This window comes from Ambystoma mexicanum, chromosome 3q (genome assembly GCF_040938575.1).
Source record: "Ambystoma mexicanum isolate Mex_15411 chromosome 3q, UKY_AmexF1_1, whole genome shotgun sequence".
In the NCBI taxonomy this organism is placed as follows: domain Eukaryota; kingdom Metazoa; phylum Chordata; class Amphibia; order Caudata; family Ambystomatidae; genus Ambystoma; species Ambystoma mexicanum.
Window position 1 is genome coordinate 612,638,487 of NC_090926.1, and position 22,643 is coordinate 612,661,129.

The window sequence follows — 22,643 nt, forward strand, 5'->3', positions numbered from 1 at the left end:
GAAGAGAACCCTCATCCAGGCCCGCGTCTCTTCGGCATCCAACAGCTCGGCCAAACTCTTAAAAATCTGCAAGGAGCTGGCCTATCCTGCTACACTCTCTAACTCTCCAGTCCGCTCCCAGGCCCTGGCTTCTCATTTCATCTCTAAAGCTCAGGACATGATGGTCCTCTCTCTCTTCCTCTCCTCCTCCTCTCTCAATTCCCTGCTCTTCCTCTGGCCCTTCTGTGACCACCTCTCCTCCCTCCTTCTCTGCCTTTCCCCTGTTCTCCCGAGACAAGGTTTCTAGACAAGTTCAATCTATGACAGTCTCGTCAAAACAGGTTCTCCCGAGTTCATCTAAAACCATCAAGGACCACATTGACACCCTGGCTCCTGCTTTGGCTGACTTCTGCAACCACTCCTTTGCCACTGGAGTCTCTCCCCGCCCCCCGAAGCACTCCTTTGTGCAACTTCTTCTTAAGAAAACCTCAGCCGACCCCTCCTGCCTGGCCAACTAGCGCCCATCTCCATCACTTCTTTCCTGGGCAAACTCCTTCAAAAGCTGGCCATCTCCCAGTCCCAGCTTAACCTTCACACTGAATCGGTTGGTTGTCTCCATGACCATTAGTCGGGCTTCAGAGCTGACAGAAGCACGGAAACAGCTCTCCTGAACATCCGTGAAGACCTGCTCTCCAACCTTGATTCCAATACCCCCTGTGTCCTCATCTTACTTGATCTCTCTTCTGCCTTTGACAGGGTCAACCATGCCATTCTCCTCAACTGTCTCTGTGATAATGTGGGCATCACCGATGAGGCCCTGGCATGACTGAACTTTCTTCTCCGATTGACCAGCCCACGTCCAACTTGGATTCTTCCTCTTTTATCTGTCTCTTCCTGTGGTGTTCCCCAGGGGTCTAACCTTTCTTCATGGCTGTTAAATCAATACCTGGCACTTCTTGCCCACCGCATTGCCGCTCTCTGCTCCAACTTTCAGTGCTATGCAGATGACACTCAGCTCATTTTCAGGCTCCCTTCCGCAACCTCTTCTCGTTCTCTCAACTCTGACTGTCCATCTGCTATCCAGGAATGTTGTGCCACCAATGATCTCTGCCTTAATGCCATTAAGACTGAGATTCTCCTCATCGGCACACCTGCTTCCTCCTTTCCTGTCGCTCTCTGGCCGGCCTCTCTTGGCCCTCTTACTGCTCCCACCTGTGAGGCTAAAAACCACGGTGTCATCTTCGACTCCACACTCTCCTAATCTCCTCACATCTCTGACGTCTCTAAGAAGTCACACTACCAGCTGCACCTCCTGAGAGGCGTTCTTCCTTTCCTTTCCTTCCCCTAGAAGCTCACTGTCTCCAGAGCTCTGGTTCTCTCTAGGCTGGACTACTGCAACAGCCTCTTTCGAAGGGATTTTGTCCTCCGACGTATTCCTTATCTTAGATATCTCTTTCCTCTTTCCTTACTCAGTGCCTCGGAATATCGTTGCTCAGTTTCGTAGAGAACTTATCCCATTTCCTCGAGATATTCGATCCATACTCGATGGCTTCCTCGTCGGAACCGACGACCCCTCGGTCCGGCTTCAAAAAATGCCGAGAATGTGGGAAAAAGATGTCGCTGACTGACCCTCACAGAGTTTGTCTGTGGTGATTGGGAGCGGAACACCATTGTTCGGAGTGCGAGGACTGTATGTCCATGACCGCTAAGGCCCTGAAGGAGCATAGGGGGAAGCTGCAAAAAGGTAAGACTTCAAAAGCTTCTTCTTCCTCGACGAAGTCGAGACATTAGTCTCCTCGTCACCATTCGCGCTCCAGGTCTCGGAGTGCCATCACTCCTCGAGATGGAAGCACTCGAAGAGGAGACGTCGAAGATCCCCTTCTCCGTCCTCCTCTTCCTATGTTTCTCCTAAGAGAATCCCTTGCCCCACGAAACCTAGTTCCCGGGCTGAATGGGAGGAATTCCGCAAAAATATGAGCGTCTTCGAGAAAGAGGCCTCGACCCCCTCGAAGACTGCCGAGAGCGATGCTCTGGTCGAAAGACCCAAAGGTCAAAAACGCCGCGAGTCGCAGTACCCGGCGAAGGAAGCTCCTCGAGCGCGTCACGAACCCTCGAGTAAAGCTATGACCTCGAAACCTTCTTCGAAGGTTCCGTCGACGCTGAGGTCGGTGTCTTCGACGCCGTTGTCGAAGGGACCTTCGACACACGGGTCTGTCGACTCGATGCCATCATCGACACCGGCGTCGGCGGCAAGGAAAGTCACGGTTGCGGCGCACTCAGTGGCTATCCCCAGGTCCTCGATGGCGTTGAGATTGTCGACTTCCTCGAGCAGAATCCCAATTCTATCGAGGACCTCGAGGCCTCCGCCTTTGTTTTCGACGCCACGCTCGAAGCCTTCGACGTCGGCGTCGACGACATCGACGTTTTCGAGGCCGATTACAAGTTTGGCACCCTCTGCCTTGGAGATGGGTTTCACACCCTTTGTGAGTTCAGACCAATTGAGAACTATGTCCTCAATTATGCAAGAGGGAGAACTATCTGACCAAGAAGAGACATTTGAGTTGCAGGGACCTGCAACCCCAGTTCAAGAGGAGTTATCCTCAGAAGAACGCAGGTTAAAGGATCTCCATGATTCCTTACATGAGGCAAGTGGGTTAGACACTTCCCCTGTTCGCTATGCCAGACCCGGGCGAGCATGCTGAAACCCCCTATAGAGCCTTAATGGCCAGGATCACAGAATTTATGGGGTGGTCAACACCTTCACAGGCTTTCCAACAAGATGACCTCACGGATATTCTTGATAAAGGTCCACAGGAGGATCCTGTAGTGCCTTTTCATAAAGCTCTTCAAAGGAAAATCATGACGAACTGGGAAACCCCAGATGTCGTCCCGGCAGTAAATAAAAAACAGTCTACTAAATACAGGGTATCTTCTGCAGACCCAGAGTTTTTGTCAAAACACCCATCCCCAGAAAGTCTGGTCGTACAGGCAGCATCTTCTACTGACATCAAGACTGCTTACCCTACCGTCCCACAGGACAGGGACGATAAGAAATATGATGCCATGGCAAAGAAAGTTTTTTCGGCATGTAGCATGGCGTTAAAATCTATTAATGCTACTTGCACCCTTGCTAGACTCAGCCATACACTTTGGGAGTGTGCTTCTACAGCGGCTGACTGCATCCCGGAGGGAGAAGAAAGGGAGGCGTTCCTAAATATCATACAGGACGGTAAAAACGCTATGTGCGAATCCCTCCAGACGGGCATTGATTCGGCTGACAGTATCAGCAGAGCAATGGCGGCAAGTGCAACAACCAGGAGATTCGCTTGGTTGAGAAAGTCTGTTTTTGCCCCAGATGTGCAAGCCAGGCTCTTGAACATGCCATTTGATGGCTCTTCTTTGTTTGGGGAAAAAGGCGGATGACAGTTTAGAAAAACTGCAAACATCAAAGGCAGCAGCAAAATCCCTAGGCGCTGCAATCCGTCACACCTTTTCGTCCCACAGGAACCTCTGCGAGAGGCAAGTCCTTTCGCTTCTACTCCGCATTCGGAAGAGGTAGAGGACGACCGGCTCAAAGGGGACAAAGAAGAACTACCCGAGGTGGACGGGGTAGATATTCAAAAGCCGCAGCAACAGCAGGTACCTCTTTACCATCGGCATCTGCATCAGCTGCCCCAAAACCACTCTGAGGACTTCCCTCACAAGACACCTGTAGGAGGCAGGTTAACTCAACATCTGGCGGAATGGCAGGCTATCACGTCAGATGCTTGGGCATTGGAGACAGTTGCACAAGGTTACTGCCTGCCTCTCCTACGCATACCTCAGAGTCATCCACCGGGGAGCAGCTCTCAAAAAGCTCCAGATCCGCTCCTCTTGCAGGAAATTTTAGACCTGCTAGAGAAAGGTGCCATAGATCTGGTACCTGTAGCGGAGAGGAACAAGGGCTGGTACTCCCCTTACTTTCTCATTCCAAAGAAAGACGGAGGACTGAGACCCATCTTGGACTTGCGAGAATTGAACAAATTCCTCAGGAAAGACAAATTCAAGATGGTAACTCTTTCTCAGAGCCTTCAGGCCCTTCAGTTCCAGGACTGGTTGGTATCTCTGGACCTTCAGGACGCTTATTTCCATGTGCCTATCATCTCAAACACAGGAAATACCTGAGGTTCGCAATTGGCAACTCTCATTATCAATTTCGAGTGCTGCCATTTGGGCTGACCTCCGCCCGAGGGTCTTCACCAAGTTAATGTCGGCAGTGGCTACAAGTCTAAGGAGGGAAGGGATTCACGTCTACCCCTACCTGGACGATTGGTTGATCAGGGCTGTATCTTCGGAACAAGCTCAGATCCAGCTAAATCACGTTTGCCATTCCCTTCACAGACTGGGCTTCTCCCACAATTTAAAGAAGTCACAAATTATACCATCGCAGAGACTCCAGTTCATCGGAGCGATCCTGGACACTTCCCTGGGAAAAGCCTCGCCACCAGAGGTGAGGGCTCAAGATATTCTACAGATGGTTACCAAGTTCCAAAATGCCCAACGTCTCCCAGCCTTCGACTTTTTGAGGTTGCTAGGCCTCATGGCATCCTGCATTTTCCTAGTGCCAGGGGCCCGCCTGAGAATGAGATCCCTCCAGTGGGCACTGAGAACTCAGTGGTTACAATTCTCAGGAAGAATGACAGATCTTCTTCAGGTTCCCGACAGGGTGGCTCGAGACCTTCAGTGGTGGGCCTGTCAGGAGAACATTCTGAAAGGAGAACAGTTTTGGCAACCCTGGCCAGAGATAACAGTAGTCACGGATGCCTCACTCACGGGGTGGGGAGCCCACACCAACGACTTGACCATCAGCGGTCGTTGGTCTCCATCGGAGTCCAGACTACATATCAACCTGTTAGAGCTGAGGGCCATCAGACTTGCTCTGAAGGCGTTCCTGCCATCTGTACAATGGAAGAATGTCTGATAATGACGGACAACACAGTGGCCATTCATTACCTCAACAAAAGAGGAGGCGTAGAATCACTACCTCTGTGCAGAGATGCGATGCAGCTCTGGTTTTGGGCAGTCCAAGAAGGAATCTCTCTTATCGGCAGTTCACCTAGCCGGAGAGAAGAACTTGACAGCGGACGCTCTGAGCAGGCAGAGCACAGTCTCCCACGAGTGGGAACTAGCTCAGGAAGTCCTTCAAGAGATCTTCGCCCTTTGGGGAACCCCTCAGGTGGATCTGTTCGCCACCAGTGTCAACAGGAAGTGCGATCTGTTCTGTTCAAGGGAATTTCCCCCGAGAGGAGCTCTGGGAGACGCGTTCATAGTGGACTGGGAGTTTCCGCTTCTGTACGCGTTCCCACCGGTCCCTGTCATTCCTCAAATGATCAGGAGGTTGAGAAGATTCTGGAAAACCATGATCCTAATTGCCCCGGATTGGGCCAGGAGAACGTGGTACCCGGACCTTCTAGACTTGTCCATCTGCCCTCCAATTTGACTTCCACTCAGAGAGAATCTGCTCTCACAGAAGGGAGGTCAGGTTCTCCATCCAAACATCAAAACCCTCAACCTTCACGCTTGGCTTCTGAAAGGCTGAGGTACAAGGATTGGGACCTCCCTGATGATGTTATGGAGGTGTTGCTTTCGGCAAGGAGGCCAGCAACAAAGTCTTTATACCGCTGCCGTTGGAACAGATTTTGCAGCTGGTGTAGAGAAAAGAATATCGACCCCTTTTCATGTGGTACACCAATGGTTTTGTCCTTCCTACTCTATTTGGTGAATTCAGGCCTTAAAGTTGGCACCATTAAGGGCTATCTCGCAGCGCTATCCATCTTTAAGCGCACTGCGGAAGAACCATCCTATTTCAAGTTACCATTGGTAATACAGTTTCTAAAGGGGGCTAACTAACCTTTATCCCCCAAGACCATTCCAGGTTCCCCTATGGGATTTAAACTTAGTCCTAACTTTCCTGATGGGCACACCTTTCGAACCACTCCATTCTTGTTCGTTAAGATTTCTTACCCTTAAAACTGTTTTATTAATAGCACTTACATCTGCTAGAAGGGTGAGCGAGTTACAAGCTCTTTCTTGTAAACCCCCTCATACAATCTTTCACAAAGACAAAGTTGTCCTGCAAGTGAAGCCTAATTTCCTCCCAAAGGTGGTTTCTGAATTCCATATCACTCAGAAGATTATCCTTCCATCTTTCTATCCTCCTCCTCATCCGGGGAAAGAGGAAGAGAGGTTACACAGGCTGGACCCAAGAAAGGCTTTAAGTTTTTACATCAGTAGACTGGCTAGGATAAGACAAGCAGACCAGCTGTTTGTAGGCTACGCAGGTCACAAGCTGGGGTTACCGATAACTAAGCAGACCATTTCCAGATGGATCATTCTAGCCATTTTGGAATGTTATAAACTGGCAGGAAAAGAGCCCCCTCAAAATCTTAGGGCTCATTTGACCAGAGGTATCGCAGCTTCATCGGCCCTCAAAAGAGGAGTGCCGGTTAAAGACATGTGCGTCTGCCACATGGTCGTCCGTCCATACCTTTACACGGTTTTACAACTTGGATTCCTCCTCCAGTCAAGAGACTAGGTTTGGAAGGGCAGTATTGCACTCCATTCATCAATAAAAGGAAGCATGAAGTCAGTACTCCCACCTCCAATAACAGAATACTGCTATGGGAGCCTATCTAAGATAAGGAATACGTCGGAGGACACAATCCCTTCGAAGAACAAGTTACTTCTTACCTTGTAACGTTCTTTCGATGGGATGTTCATCCGACGTATTCCTTATCGACCCTCCCATCCATCCCCGCAGTACTACTTCCCTTGTTGTTGCAGCTTACGCTCCTTCAGGGTGATTAGTCTAGTCCAGAAAGAATAATTGTGGGCTACAAAACAGAACTGAGCAACGGACGCTGCACGGCCTTTATAGGGAGGATGACGTCGACGTCGATACGGCGGCTGTCGAGGGACATCGACTCGGCGGACGTCGACGCGCAGCGCCCTCTAGAGAAAACATTTCCGAGGCCAGCAAAGCTGGAAAGAGATATCTAAGATAAGGAATACGTCGGAGGAACATCCCATTGAAAGAACGTTACAAGGTAAGAAGTAACTTGTTCTTCTAAATCTGCCTGCTTCTACTCTCCGTCCTCTGCAACATCCACAACAGGACTGCGAGAAATCTCTGCACTGGCTCCCAGTGGCGGCTAGGATTAAGTTAAAAACCCTCTGCTTTTTCCACAAGGCCTTTTGGGGCCTCCATACCCTCAACTCTCTTTCCCTAAATACCTATCAACTCCCTCAGGGTCAGTCGCTTCTCCAAGCAACGAGTTGGTGGTAGATCTCTATATTCAACTGGGGCCTCCCACTGGAATAGCCTTCCTGCCTCCCTGAAACTTGAGGAGAACCATATCTGGTTCTGAAGCACCTCATACCTTCCTCTTTGCTTCTGCTTTCTCTCCTCCCCTCCCCTGCTGAACTACAGATTGAAACTGCACTGGTCACCTGGCTACCCTCTGATCTCGGGCCCAGGTCCCCTCCTCCACAAGTTACACACCTGCACTGCCTCCCGGGAAACCACTGCACTTGGGGCAGTCCACTACCAGCTCTTGCACCTTATGTCTGCACTACCCCTGCACTTACCACAAGCTGGCCACACTTTTACCTATTTTCTTTTATTTGTTTTACTGTTGATCCTTTGTATTGCACTGCCCCCTCTCCCACGCACTTTTCCCTTTCCCCCTCCCCTGCACTTGTGCCATCTCAATGTCACCTGGCCTAGTAAGATCGTTGTCTTTGTCTTCCCTCTGTTCCCCCTCCCTCACCTCATCGCGCCTTGAAACACTTGCATATATGCACGTTATAAATGCCAAATCATATTATTATCCCCTTTGAACTGCAGTGAGCAGAGAAGAGGGTGATTGGGGGCGAATCCTGAGGGTAGGAGGAATGCGGGATGAACATTAACCAGGGTAGTTTAAAATAACACTTGTGTAGCACAACTGTCGATTTAATTAGCAAACCTACACAAACGCATATCAAATTGCTGTGTAGCACTGCTTATTTTATGCCTTGGAATTAGGCAGTCACTTCTGACATTTCCGTACATTCTGCAGTCACATTTGAGTCTCGTCAAGGCAGACTCAACCATCGTCCATGTGAGGGAAATACACATCTTTATTAATAGCACATACAAGTAAGAGGAATCCAGCTTGCAGCAATGTTTGAAAATGTGATCTTATACAGGCATCTGACAGATTTCTGTGCTTTAAGCCGCTGTAATGCTGCGGAGAAAGTCATGGCTAAAGAGAAATCTTCCACCATGGTGGGAAGGCCCTATATTTGTTTTAATTTTGCATCACTAGATATCCATAAGCACTTCTTAAGAACATAACTTCAAAATAATCAGCAACATTTGTGAGTTTATGTGAGCGGGGATCATGAATGGGATAGCCCAACACGCTTCGTTTTGCTTTTCAGTTCATTTCAATCCATTTTAAAGTATGTCATAAATGAAAGTAACTTGAAAACTGACAATGCTGTGTTTTCGTTTTGCTGCTTTTACCTTTTTTTCACAACATTTTTTCTTCTGTAGCGAATAAGATCAACAGTGGATGAAAAGGAACAGAAGCAGCTCTTGATGGACTTGGATGTAGTAATGAGGAGTAGTGACTGTCCCTATATTGTTCAGTTTTATGGTGCACTCTTCAGAGAGGTATGATTTTTTTTTCTTTTTCTAAACATTATTTTGTAAGATCGATTATTGTTAGCACCAACATGCACTTGTTCCTCATCAGCAATATTGAAATAGTCCCTATTTCAAATTAACTGTTATGGTGGTTTGATGGATGATGGGTGTGAAGTAGAGGTAAGTTTACATTAGGATCAAACAAATGTGTGAATGCTACTATGTTTTTTTTTCTATCACTTTTTATTGTCCTGAATTAAAGAACATTGCTTAACAAACACACATGTGCCGTTGCTTGGTAAAACATTCTCTGAGGTGTATCATTTAAATTTAAGTTGCCACAGCAGAGAGATGATCTTACTATTGACAAGTCAGCCCATGCCATGAAACAGGTAAAAACAGTAAATACGGGGGCCACGCCTCAGCCCTCTCCCTCCACCCCCACACCTGCTGCAATTTCTGGGGACAGCCCCTTGCATTATATAATCGCCTCTCAAAGAGACACACACACCTGTCCACCTCAGCGGACCAGCGACTGTGTCTTGGGCGATCCGCCAAGCCCCACATTGCAACGATAATTCTTAAGTGTTACAGAAAGAAACACCTTTTCATACCTGGTGAACCCCACCTCCTCCCAAATCCCCAGCGATGCCAATTTCGGTTCACAAGGCACTGCAACGCCAGCAGGGATGTTAACCTGTGGGTCAATTCCCCCAGAAAACCTGGATTTGTTTGCATTCCCATATTATATGGAAAGAAGTGGCTACCACTCTCTCACACCTCAGATAAGTATCCTCCTCTACCACCCCCCCCATTGCCCAAGTGCCGTCCGTGGGTAGTATACTCTGATGCAGTATTTTGTATTGGATTAGATGAAGTATTTAAGCAATTCCAATCTTGCCAATTCCTCACAGCCAAACTACTCATTGCTAATTCCCAAACACTCACCATTCATCTCATATACAGGCCTCCAGGACCCATCGGTTCATTTGAGGAGGACATTTCCAGCATACTCTCCGATAAGCTAAAAAACACCTCACAACTGTTACTGTTAGGAGATCTTAATCTGGGATTTAATGATCCTAAAGACCAACAAGCAACCATCGTTGATAATATTCTTGCAGAATTCGGCCTCACCCAAAGAGTGAACTTACCCACCCACAACAAAGGAAGAACATTACAATGGGTGGCGGACTATAATTGTAACGCCTTGATTACTGCCATAAACCCTCAGGTATGGACAGACCACCACCTTCTATCGTTCACACTGGCAACCAAAATGCTTACTACTAAAAATACTCTATCTGCTCCTCCCACGTTAACAAGGAACAAAAAGAACATTGCGATTCATAAACTTCTACCTCTTATCCTACCCACCCTCAATTCACTTCCCGATATTATGGATGCCAACATGCTAGTTGATGAATACAACAAAATTATGACCACAACACTGGACTCCATTGCCCCTCTAAAAATGAGACAAAGCAAGCCTAAAGCCCATCTGAACTCCTGGTTCACCCCACACCTGAAAACCTTTAGATTGGAAAAAAGAAAATGTGAGGTTTCATGGAGGCTATTACCCTCTGCAGAATACAGAACCAACCATGCCAACATATCATCTCGCTACAAGAAAGAAATACTCTTGGCTAAGTAAGAAACTTATAATAATATAATCTCGCAAGCTAATTCAAGTATGAAGGAATTATTTATAATCTTAAAAGAACTAGAAACTTCAAATCCCAGTGCAAGACAACTGTGTGAAGGACAAAGCTTGGTGCTCAAATATTCTGCAAGCACTAGCCAATAAGGTCACCACCCTTCAGGACAGGATTGGAAAAGAAAAGCCTCCCTAACCACTACTACTTCACCCATCAATACCCCTGTGCCCACTCATAAACCTCCACTCCGATTTAGCTTCTCTAAAATCTCTATTCTCGAGGTGGAAAAAGTCATCCTTTCCCTTAAACCCTCGAACTGTCAAGGCGATCAATGCCCAGCCCAATTAATAAAGGATGCTGCGAGAGAATTGGCACCTTTCATATCAAAGCTAATCAACGCCTCATTCTCCTCGGGCACCATGCCAAGTACCCTTAAAGAGTCCTGGGGTACTCCCTCTTCTCAAAAAACAGACACTAGACCCAACCATACCAACTAACTACTGGCCCATTACTACAGTGCCATTTCTTCTTAACATTTTAAACAAGGTGGCCTATCGCCAAAGACAGAAGTATTTGGAGCTCAACCAACTCCTCGGAGCCCGCCAATCAGGATTTCAGCCCCAATATGGCACAGCATTAATTGATCTCAAGGCCCAGATTGACAAGCTTCGAGACAAGGGAAAATCAGCCTTACTTATCCTTCTCGACCTCTCGGCTGCATTTGACTTGGTGGACCCCAATGTCTTATGCAACCACCTTGACTCAGCAGCACATTTCTCTAAGGAGGCCATAGTTTGGATACAATCATTCCTCACATCTCCGACGTCTCTAAGAAGTCACACAGCTAGCTGCACCTCCTCAGAGGTATTCTTCCTCTCCTCTCCTTCCCCCAGAAGCTCACCGTCTCTAGAGCCCTGGTTCTCTCTAGGCTGGACTATTGCAACAGCCTTTATCTAAATCTGCCTGCCTCTACTCTCCGCCCTCTGCAATTTATCCAAAACAGGACTGCGAGACTTGTCCTTGGCCTCAAGCCCAGGGATCGTATCTCTCCAGGACTGAAATCTCTGCACTGGCTCCCAGTGGCTGCAAGGATTAAGTTCAGCACCCTCTGCATTATCCACAAGGCCTTCTGGGGCCTAGGGCCGCATTACCTTCAACTCTCTCTTCCTAAATACCTTCCTTCTCGGGATCTTGCTCATCTGCCTCCAACTCCCTCAGGTTTAGCCGCTTCTCCAAGCAACGAGTTGGTGGTCGATCTCTCTTCAGCAGGGGCCTCCCTCTGGAACAGCCTTCCTGCTGCCCTGAAACTTGAGGAGAACCATCTCCGGTTCCGGAAACACCTCAAAACCTTCCTCTTTGCTTCTGCTTTCTCTGCCTCTCTCTCCTGCTGAAATTCCCGCCCGAATCTGCACTGGTTACCTGGCCACCCTTTCTGATCTTGGGGCCAGGTCCCACCTTTTTGCACACCTGCCCTGCCTCTCTGGAAACCTCCTGCACTTAGGGACTGGTTCTGTATCCCTACAGTCCCCCTACCAGCACTTATGTCTGCTCTTACCTTGCACTTGCCACCATCAGGCCGCTTTTATTTATCGTATTTATTCTTCTATCCCATGTACTGCACTTTCCCCTCTCCCTTCCCCCTGGCACTCTTCCCTTTCTCCCTACCCTCGCACTTGCACGATCTGAATGACACCTGGCCTAGTAGGATCATTGTCAGTCTTCCACTGTTTCCCCTCCCTTGCCTCTGCGCGCCTTGAAACACTTGTGTATAGGCGCGTTATAAATGCCATATCATATCATTGCCTGGGAACATGAGTCTCCACCCATTCCTCTGGGTCCAGTGAGCCTACATTCCTCTCCCATTTGCCCTTAAGTCGGGTCAGTTCCTGGGCTCCAAATGCCGCCAGTGCCTGATACAGCGTTGAGGTGACCTTAGTAGCAATACGGGCTGGATAAAGATTGGTCTCCAGAGATGAACTTACTCTTACGCCCCTTCCCCTTCCCTCCATACTGAATGGGCGTCTCTTGCGAGGGTCTGGAGACGGAACCTTTTTCACTGGACAAAATCTTCTTCCCCTTTAAATTTAGAGGCGCATGGGGGCACTACCCTGGAAGCATGCGCTTGCATGACTCTGCCTACCGGCGCCTCTCCCCAGTCCCCTTTTCCGCGTCGAATGTAACAGGCTGAATTCATCAGCGCTCCTGGGTTTGGCTTCGCCCATGTAATACGACGTGCTGTTCCCCGGATATTCTTCTATCTTTCTTTTTCTTTTCAATAAGTACTTGGTCCTCCGACGCCACGCTCCTCCCCGGCGCATGTCTACTTCAGGGGGCTTCAGCAGGTGTACAGCCTGTGAGGGGCTTTTCCCTACAACAGACCCCCATGCCCTTTGCCTACGCTGCCTTGGCCCCGACCACGACTGGCAAGGTTGTTCCGCGTGCGACGCATTGACTCCACGGGCACTGTAGAACAGACCAGCTAGGTGGAGGGAGTTCTTTCAGAAGTCGCCTCCGGAGGACCTAAAGGGCTTCGTCAAACATTACTCGAGGCTGAAGGAAAGGCCTCTGTTTTCTATCATACCCCGTAAGGGCGATTCCTTCCCAAGGAAGCACCCGACCGAGCGGAACCTGTCTGGTCCTAGTACCAGCACACGTACAGAGGCTAGTCCAGCTACCGGCCTCACGGCCGAGTGGTCTCCGGTTCCTTCCGGTGTCTGAGGGACCGCAAGGTTCTTTTACCGAGGTTACTCCTGAGGGGCAACGCCCTAGTACCGGCATCCTGTCTGAGGGGGCGCCTTCATGCAGCACTACCTACCGGCAGCTCTGCCGAGGGCAATACGCCTTCCAGGTCACGGCCTGAGGTGCGGAATAGGCCTTTCTCCACCAACACCAAACGTCTTGTGCCGCGCCAGACAAGATGGCTGCTCACCCGATACCCCCTCTGGTGGAGCAGGTGACGGAAAGAGTCGCAAAGTGGGGCTGGTGTCAACCAGGTGTGTGGCCTACAGTTTATCCATCAACAGGGCAGGGCAGGTTTCCCCTGCACCCCAGGCAGAGTGTGCGTGTTAGGCAGAATCCTGTGCAGTGCCCTTAGGGACCACTACACACAATTAAGACCACAGGTGGCAATACAAGTTTTTCCTTTGGTACAATCCTGTACTACTATGTCAGAGTGGTAGCAGTGGGGGAGCAGCCAGGCTTATCTCAAGAGTATATGAGCAGTAGCAGAGATTACACAAATGGACCACAATTACTGTGACTCAAGCAAACACTGACTCAAGGTTTCAGGTAGAAAAATATAAGTACATTTATTTTTAAACCATTAATAATAAGCACACTTCTATTAAACTGAAACGCATACCACATGTCCAATATACTACAACTAGCCAATTCACTTTGTACAGTAAGTCTCAAGGTAAGTACCCTGTGTTTGAATGAACCGGTGTTATGAACAAAACACGTTATCGTGAATACGATTGTGATCACTTTTTGACAGTTCGGTCTACTAAATAAACGCGTATCCGTGACATGAAATGCTACCTTGGCAAAAACACACTTGGCACCTGAGATACCCAGAGGGAGTTGGAGGCAAAAATCACAGGCAATATTTTGATTAGGCAGACAAATGAGAAATACTCAGAGACAAGAGTTCAAAAGTCAAAGGGCCGGAGCCATGGTCAAGTGACACCAGGGGCCTGTTGCCGAAGATCACACAGATAGTTCATGGTTCAATGTAGCCAAGAGTACTTCGATATTGTCAATATTCGGAAGCAAAAGTTATAAGGAGGGAAGACAAGGGCAAGCCTTGGAAATGAAGAAAAGGGGTTCACCCAGTTTCCTCAAGCAGAACACAGTACCTTATCCCAATGGTGCAGCTGGTGCCCTGGCAGCTGTACCCATGATTCCTGGAGCTTCGTTGTGAAGGAGGACGTCTGAAGGGGGACTGCACCACACAGGGATGAAGCCGGCAGCAGCGACAATGAATAAAAGGTGCGTTCCTTAAAAACAGGAGAGGCTCTTCAAATGGCTATCCGGACCACTACAGCCGTGTGCAACGATTTCGACCAAGCAAGAGGATCCTCTGGCTGTGGAAGATGAGCTGGTTATCCCCACCAGGCTCAAGGGAAGAAGACTCCAGGCTGGATCTTCTTAGTCATTGAAGGTTAGATAGCTCAGGACTGCAGCAGGGCTTCACCGGGACGGGATAGCTACAGCAGCATTCGTTCTCTCCGCTTCTCTTGGGTTCCTTGTAGTTCCAGTGACGACTCTGACTTTTAGCCCAAGAGACCTGCCTTTTATGCGCAAAACCCCCATTCACACAGCCTGGCTGTCAATCACCCAGCAGGGGGGGTTGTCCAACCCGGACAACCACCTCAGCCAATCATGGCAAAGTGCGACTTGGGTTTCCTAGGATACCCTGTTCAGGGGGTCACTACACCCCTCCCTCACATTCAGCCCACCTAGACACCCAGGCGCCTGGTGGAGGGCTTCTGAGCAAAAGCCCGCCAAAAGACGGTGAACAAAGAAGGCAAACCTAGTTTGCCGCGCAAAGTGAAACACAAGAAGGACTTTAACAAAAAGAAATGGCGAATAAACCCAACCGGAGCCAAAAGAAAGACGATTTGGTCAAGCGGGATTTATGTTCGAGGCTAATATAATAGCCAAGAACAATACCACATTTATCTAATATAATCGCGGTAGAATAGTTAGGGTAGATACCACTGCCACCAGCCAAGACTAAATGTTAAAAGAGCGAAACAATGCTCTAGGAGGTACAGATGAAAAGGGATACGAATTAACCCTTTCCAGTGCTCCATGTAAGATGGGGTGTACTGGATCTGTGGTAGATTGACTGACTAAGTAAAGTTAATGGCAACTTTACCCTTTTCGGGGGGACTGTAGTCAGCCTCAGAAATGGAGTCGGGGGAAGTCTTAAAGACAACCCTGTGCCACGCCACTGAAGGTGCTGGGTGACACACAAAAAGAAGGGTGTACTGAAGTGGTGTACTTCAGAGTCCACAATCATAAAAACAGAGAAATACACATGGCAAAACATAGGTAAGAGTGGGGGAAAAGCTACACTCTTATCAAGTGGAAAAAAAGAAACACCAGAAGTCCAACAAAGCTGCTGGGGGACTTGCTAGGTGAGGGAAATTAGCCATAAATGAGAATTCTCCCTAACAGTGCCCTGGCCCCAACTGCCCTTGGCCACTCCGTCAATATCACTTTGCCACCTCTACAGCCTCCGAAGACAGGTTCTTTGAAAGGTTCATAGGGCTGATGCGAACTCCCCAGATGGGGGCCATCCTCCAGGATGTCCTCAGGGACATGCTCCCTCAGGTCACCCCACAGGCCCCAGCGCAGACGCCGCTGCCCCAGCCGGCTCCTCCGATTCCGGCTTCCCTGCCTCCCACAGTAGAGGCGGTCCCACACCAGCCTCCACAGCAGCCACCGGCGCCGGTCTCAGCTCCGCAGCCTGCGGTGCCTAGCACTCCTCCACCAGCTCCGGACCCCCCAAGCCTGGCAGACATGGATGAGGAGGAGGACCCCGACAAGTCATCTTCAGCCAGGGTCTTCCACAAACGCCTTGCAGGTTTAGCAAAGTATTTGGGCCTTCCTCGGCCCGAGGTAGAGCAGCCCAAGGAGGGGGTCTAAGCAGAAGTCCTCACCATAAGACCTTCTACCAAAACGGAGATCCCGATGCAGAAAGACGTAGTTGCCCTGGCCAAGAAGGGGTGGCTCAAGCCGCACTCGGCACCGACTGTCAATCTGCGCTTCAACGCCAAGTACAGGCAGATGGAAGGGGACACACTCTTGCTTCCTGCGCATCTTCAACTGCACTTGTCTGTGATAGCTGCAGCGTCACTCTATTTCAAGCCTCAGTCGTCTTCGGCCACTTCCCCCTCAACGCTGCTAGGCAAGGAGGAGAAGTTCTTGGAGGCTTATGGGGAGAAGCTGTACTCCAACGCCTCCTTGCACCTGCGGCAGGCCAACGCAGAAGCCATGCTGGCAGCCGCTAACCAAAGTCTCTGGTGGGACATTACAGACTTTCTCCCAGAACCTCTGGCACAGAGCCAAGTGTGCTTCAAGGCGGGACTAGGAGAATCCCCGCTGGTAGCGCAGGACATTATAGAGTCCACCGTGGCCCACATGAGAAGGACGGCCTGGCGCCGGGCTACTAAGTTTAATCCCGATGTCCTGGAACGCATGAACCGTCACTTCGAGGGCAGTGACCTCTTCCACTCCACCACGGGTGAGGAATTAGATAAAAAGAACAGCAGCTCGCAAACCGCAAAGTCTTTACCTATTCTTGCAAAGGCCACGGCCAAGGCCTACACCCAGTCGTAGCAACGCTCCAAAAAGGGGCGGGCGTTTGGCAGATTCCGAGGCTTCCAAGAACGGAGGCCCAGACAACCGGACCGTTCTCAGAGTCTGCATCAGAGGAAACAACAAAAGGGGGGCGGGGGGTTTCCAATCCCCCTTATCCGCAACAGCCTCAGAGGGAAGAAAGTCATGAAACACCCCTTCAGGTCCATGCGTCTACGGTGGGGGGGGGGGCAGGCTTGCCTTTCATGCGCAATTTTAGTGCCAGACCCCTGCATCCTCTCGGTAGTTTCCACGAGGTGCCGCCTACCAGTACCTTCCTGTCCCCTCTCCTCCCCTCCTCTCCCACAGATTGGGACAGCAACTCTGCTGGCAGAGATCCAGTCGCTCGTCGAGAGCCAGGCCGTGTAATAAGTCCCAACCTCCCAGCGTGGCTTGGGCTTTTATTCCAGGATTTTTGCCATACAGAAGAAGAACCAGGCTGGCCTGAGCTTTGTGTTGGAACTCTCCACCCTCAATTTCTCCCTCCCTCTGCAAAAATTCAAGATGGTTACGCCAGCCTTTATTGCGGAGGCAGTGGATAGGGGAGACTGGATGTGCTCCCTGGATCTGAAGGACGCTTACCTGCACGTCCTGATTTGGCAGCCTTACTGTTCTTCAGGATCATGGGCTTCCATTTCCAATACAAGGTGCTACCCTTCGGCCTCAACCTGGCTCCCAGGGTATTTACCAGGTTGATGAATGCAGTGGCAGCCCTCCTCTGGGCCCAGGGCCACCATATCAACCCACACCTGGATGACTGGCTCGTCTGGGCCACCTCTGCGGAAGCGGTTCAGCATACTGCCTCTGCACTGATGAACACACTCCACTACCTGGGGTTCACTGTCAATCTCAAGAAGTCTCAGCTGCAGCCTACACAGGGCCTTACCTTCTTGGGCCTCATCTGGGACACAAGCTCTTTGAGAGTCTTTCCGTCGGAGGACAAGATTGGGGCCATCAAGAGAGCTACAGCTCACTTCCTCTGCAGGCCTGTGACCTCGGCCTGCTGGTACCAACACCTACTGGGGCTGATGACAGCAGTCCTTTTGGCCGTGCTCCAACAAGACACAGGGTGTGGAGATTACAGCTGCATTTCACAGCCTCATGGAATCAGGACAAGGGCTCCCAATAGGAGCCAGTCAAGATTCCTCCCTTTCTCCTGTCTGACCTCCGCTGGTGGTCAGCAGACTTCAACCTGAGGCAGGGCAAGCCCTTCCGGCAGCCGCCCCCTGAGGTCTCAGTTAATATGGACTCTTCCCTGGAGGGCTGGGGAGCCACCCTGGGCAACCACAGCATCAATGGAGTCTGGACTCGGCAGGAGTCCCACATCAATTAGCTGGAATTGAGGGCCATATGGTTGACTCTCAAGGCCTTCCCCCCTCTTATCGAGGACAAGACAGTTCTTATCCAGACAGACAACTCCACCAGCGTGTACTATGTCAACAAGTAGGAGGGCTCCAGATCCCCTCCGCTGTGCAACCTAGCTGTCGGCATATGGGAATGGGCTCTGGAGAACATCTATCTCAGGGCTGTCCACCTCCCGGGGGAATCCAACCTAGAAGCCGACAAGCTCAGCAGACTGGGGTGGACAATTACGAGTGGCAATTGAACGACTGGTACTGAAGGAGGTCTTCCTCAGGTGGGGGCTTCCCCGGGGGGGATCTTTTTGCCTCCCGGGACAACAGGAAATGCCAACAGTTTGCTTCCTGGCAGGGGCAAGGCTTTGGCTCCCTTGGCAACGCATTCCTGATCCAATGGAACGACATGGCGGCATATGCCTTCCCAACCACACCCCTAGTACACAGGTGGTGTGCAAGATAAAGAATCCCGGCACCTCAGCATCATTTTGATAGCTCCCTATTGGCCAGCCAGACCCTGGTTCTCCGAGCTCCTCAGCCTTTCGGTCAGACCACCCATTCACCCACCGCTGGGCCCAGCTCCTCTCCTGGTCCAGCAGGGGTGCAGGGTTAAGCTAGCCCTCGCAGCGTGGTTCCTAAGCAGGTCACACTGCAGCACTTTAGCCTCTCTCAGGCTAACCTAGAGATCATCCAGTGTGCTAGAAGCAAGGCTACTAGGAGCCAATACAAGAGTAAATAGTCTAGATTCTGTCATTCAGCCAAATCTAGGGAGATCGACCCTCTTAAATGCACCTTGGACGATGTGCTCTCCTTTTCAGCACAGCTCGCCCACTCCGCCGTGCAGGTGGATACATGCAGCACCTATCTGGCAACCATAGCGGTTTACAGGAACTCAGAGGAGGGCCTCTTCTCCTCCTCCTCCAACCCGGCGGTCAAGCAACATCTGGCGGGCCTCCACAGGTTTTACCCACCCATAAAGAAGCCACATCCGGTGTGGGACCTTAATGTTTTGTTGGGCGCCTCGGAGCACAAACCTTTTGAGCCTATGGCGTCCGCGGGCATCAGTCTGGTTACGATAAAGGCAGCTCTGCTCGTGGGCCTCACCTCAGCCCGCAGAGTCAGCGAGATCCATGCTCTGGTGGCATCAGAACCCTACACCATTTTTCACAGGGACAGGCCGTCCTGCGGACGCACACAGTGTTCCTACCCAAGGGGACCGCCTCCTTCCATCTCAATGAGGAAATAGTCTTACCCATTTTCTTTGTCGACTACAAGGACTCTCGGAGGTTCTTGCACCGTCTGGATGTAAGACACGCGCTGAAATACTACCTGGACAGGACCAAGGACTTCCGCATGTCGGACGCCTTGTTTGTTACTTTCGGTGGGTCAGGCCTCCCATAGCAAGGTGGATGTATGCGGCCATCAAGGAGGCCTATGAGGGGCAGCATAAACCAGTGCCAGATAACTTACATGCCCATGCTGTCAGAGCCAAAACCATGGCCATTGCGTTCCAACGGCATGTGCCGTGGCAGGTCATCAGCAGGGCAGCTACCTGGGCCACCCCTTCGGCCATCTGTAAACACTAATGTCTGGACGCCTCTAGGTCAGACACGGCATTTGGGCAGGCGGATCTAAGAAACCTGTTTTCTTAAGGAGGGGCTCCTCTCCACCCTGGGGCTACATTTAGTTGTATACAGTATGGGGGAAAGGGGATGGGACATAAGAGTAATTAATAGTTGCTCACCGTAGTACTATGTACTTAGTCCATAGTCCCCTTTCCTCCATATGTCCCCCCATCCTCTCCCCTAATAATACTGGTGTCATTAGGCAATGTTAAATATTGTCCATGCGTCAATGGGGACTGAGGAGTGACGCCGGTGGGCGTAGTCAGGTGAGCGCATGCTACAAGGGCCGCGCCCCTACGTGCCTCTAAATTTAAAGGGAAAGAAGATTTTTTTCTGGTGAAAAAGGTTCTGTCTCCCGTCCCTCGTGAGGGTCGCCATACAGTATGGAGGAAAGGGGACTATGGACTAAGAGTTTGTTAGTCACTACGGTGAGCAACTATTAATTTTCGGGACATCTGCCAGCGAGGGGAACTGGGAGCCAGTGGGGTGAGAGCGCTACTCTTTGTCTGCTAGCCCAACATTGTCCTGGAGCACCCCAATGAGATGAGCCGTCCTCCCACACCACATCGGCCAGGACCTGCACCCACCCCCACGCTCCTCCCAGCTTTTGAACTTGCCCGTTTAATGCTACTCTGTTTTAACATTTAAAAGTACCTAAACTGTTGGACACGTGTGTTTTTTTTTTTTTTTTTTAACGTTTTTTTTTAAAGTTTTCGAAAGATGATTATTTTGTTGAATGCTACAAAGCACTTACTCTTACATCCGTACTCTTCTGCCTTCCAGATCAGCCCAGGTCAGATAACTGCTCTTTGTTTTAAAAAGATATTAACTTTGTTTCAAAAGATGTCTCCCCGTCTACATTAGGCTCACTGCGTATTCAACCTGCTACACTAATGTTTAACTGTCTATTCCTCTTTTATCTGTCCAATGAGCAGGCTGTGAGAGCTGCTCTGCAGTCATGGACTTTTGCAGAGCCTGCAATTACTTCCTTAAAAGTAGTGTTTTAGTTTAAATGGAAAGTGATTCTTTTGCCACATTTTCTTTTGTTATTTTTTATTTACTCCACCGCAGCCTCCCCCACACACCTATGTTACTTAGGTGCCACAGGAAGTGTTATGAAAACAGTAATTCCAGCAGTGAGCATGGTGAAGAGTGGACGATTGTACCTGCTCCTGGGCATTTTGGAAGCTGCATCCTCAAGCCTGAAGGACTATGAAGACTGAAGCGCCAAGCACCGGCGCGTAAGTGCGTCAAGAAGTGTTATGGAAACAGTCATGTTGTGTTTTAACAAAATAGAAAGGATCTATTATATATTTACTGCGTGCTCAAATTGAGTCACTACCTCTCCCTAAATAGAAAGTCTCCACTGATGCTCAATGGTTTGTCTGTCCTTTAAACAGGCCACCACCTTTTAGCGAATATCCAAGGTGAGCCTGAAGTATCAAACTGATTCCTCTAAAACAATTGGCCAAAGGGCAATAATCTTTCAATTCTCAGGGGTACAATATAATTTGTTCACGGCCCTCAAGACGTCTGAACGGTTCCAGCGGTACTAGGACTGGGAATTGCCTCGAAGGATGGGTATCTCAGGTTCGGGACGCCAAACACACGTGCTGTCTGTATGTCTGGATGGCTGTCTGTAATCTGTGGGAGACAAAAATTAAAGAAAACCTAGTTCTCTATTCATTCGATATTGGGCACAAGGAACAAGAAACAGAATACTAGTTTCCAAATAGTGCAGACTCCCTGGGTGCTCGAAAGGACAGTTAGAAAATCATGTTTTTTTCATGCTTGTTAGCGCATACCAAATGCAGAACATGGTAACTGTTGGGCAAGTTTCATATGCCGTACCCTTTGGGTGCACTGCAACAACCCTGACTTCCTGCCAATAGGAACCCAAACTTTGCTATAAGTCTTTACTACATAGGTTGGTAGTTTGATGAGCAGCCAGGCTTATCTCAAGAGGGGTCAATGTGAGCAGTAGGGGAGTTACAGATAGATTCACAGTGACAAGCATTCAAATAAACTCTTACACATAAGGTTTCTTGATTAAACAATTATCAATTTATTTAACAGGCAGTTTGAGTAAGCCTTCTTCAGAAGGGACAATATAATATTAACACACAAATACACTCCAAAATACACACTCTTAGTTTCTCTAAATGAGCAAATACCCATTTGGGATGGCACACAGAGAATTCCTACACCCTCAGGTGACTTAAATAGTTAGGACACTGTGGACATTAATATATCACTGTTGCATTTAGAGCAATACTTAGGAGTATGTCAAAGAAAAAGGTTATTAGAACAAAATAAGAGGTCACAAATATTCTGAAGCAGGTAAGTACTTTTGGTAACCCCCAATGCAAAGTAAGTTAACCTCTTCCTGGAAGGAAGACCAAACACAAAGTCAGAGGGAAGAAGAGTCATTCTCCAGCATTGGATCTTTCATGGATTCACACGCTTTGAATATTCCCCGTCGTCAGGCTGGGAATCCCCGGTACATTATATATAGACCCTTTCCCGTAGGAAAACTTTTTCGACGCTTATGCGTCCTATCCACCTCGTTTTGTATCATGCGTGCCCGTACCGTCAGGACGTCATGATATAAATCCAGGCCCCGCCCCCGCGCTCCCTCAGATTTCAACCGTCTTTCAAAGTAGTGGGATCCTCGTGTTTTACTACTAGTGAAAACTAGGTTGTTTTGTCTGTTTCGCTTCGGCGTAGTTCAAATTCTGGAGAATTATGTCTGGAAAAGCGTTATTTCGCCCGTGTGCAACCTGTGGCCTCAAAAAGGTTTATGAAGGAGACGGCCACATGGACTGTATCTACTGTCTCCACCCGCACCACACGGCGGATACATGTGAGATATGCCAGGGTTTCTCCCAAAAAACCCTTAAGGACCGAAAAAGAAGGCTGGTCGACTGGCTTAATGACGGAGCAGGTTCCTACCCGGCTTCGGAAGTTGGCTCCACGGCCTCCAGGAGCA

At 49.5% G+C, this 22,643-nt stretch overlaps 1 protein-coding gene across 4 annotated transcripts in view; it reads left to right on the forward strand.

The window, feature by feature from the left end:
• The window catches only part of MAP2K4 (mitogen-activated protein kinase kinase 4), a 1,243,547-nt gene that overhangs the window by 650,228 nt on the left and 570,676 nt on the right, over positions 1-22,643 (forward strand). For all 4 annotated transcript variants that reach the window (XM_069654511.1, XM_069654508.1, XM_069654510.1 and 1 more), the window contains one exon: positions 8,558-8,677. In XM_069654511.1, the coding sequence (XP_069510612.1) occupies positions 8,558-8,677 (120 nt within the window). The remainder of the gene's footprint in view (positions 1-8,557; positions 8,678-22,643) is intronic.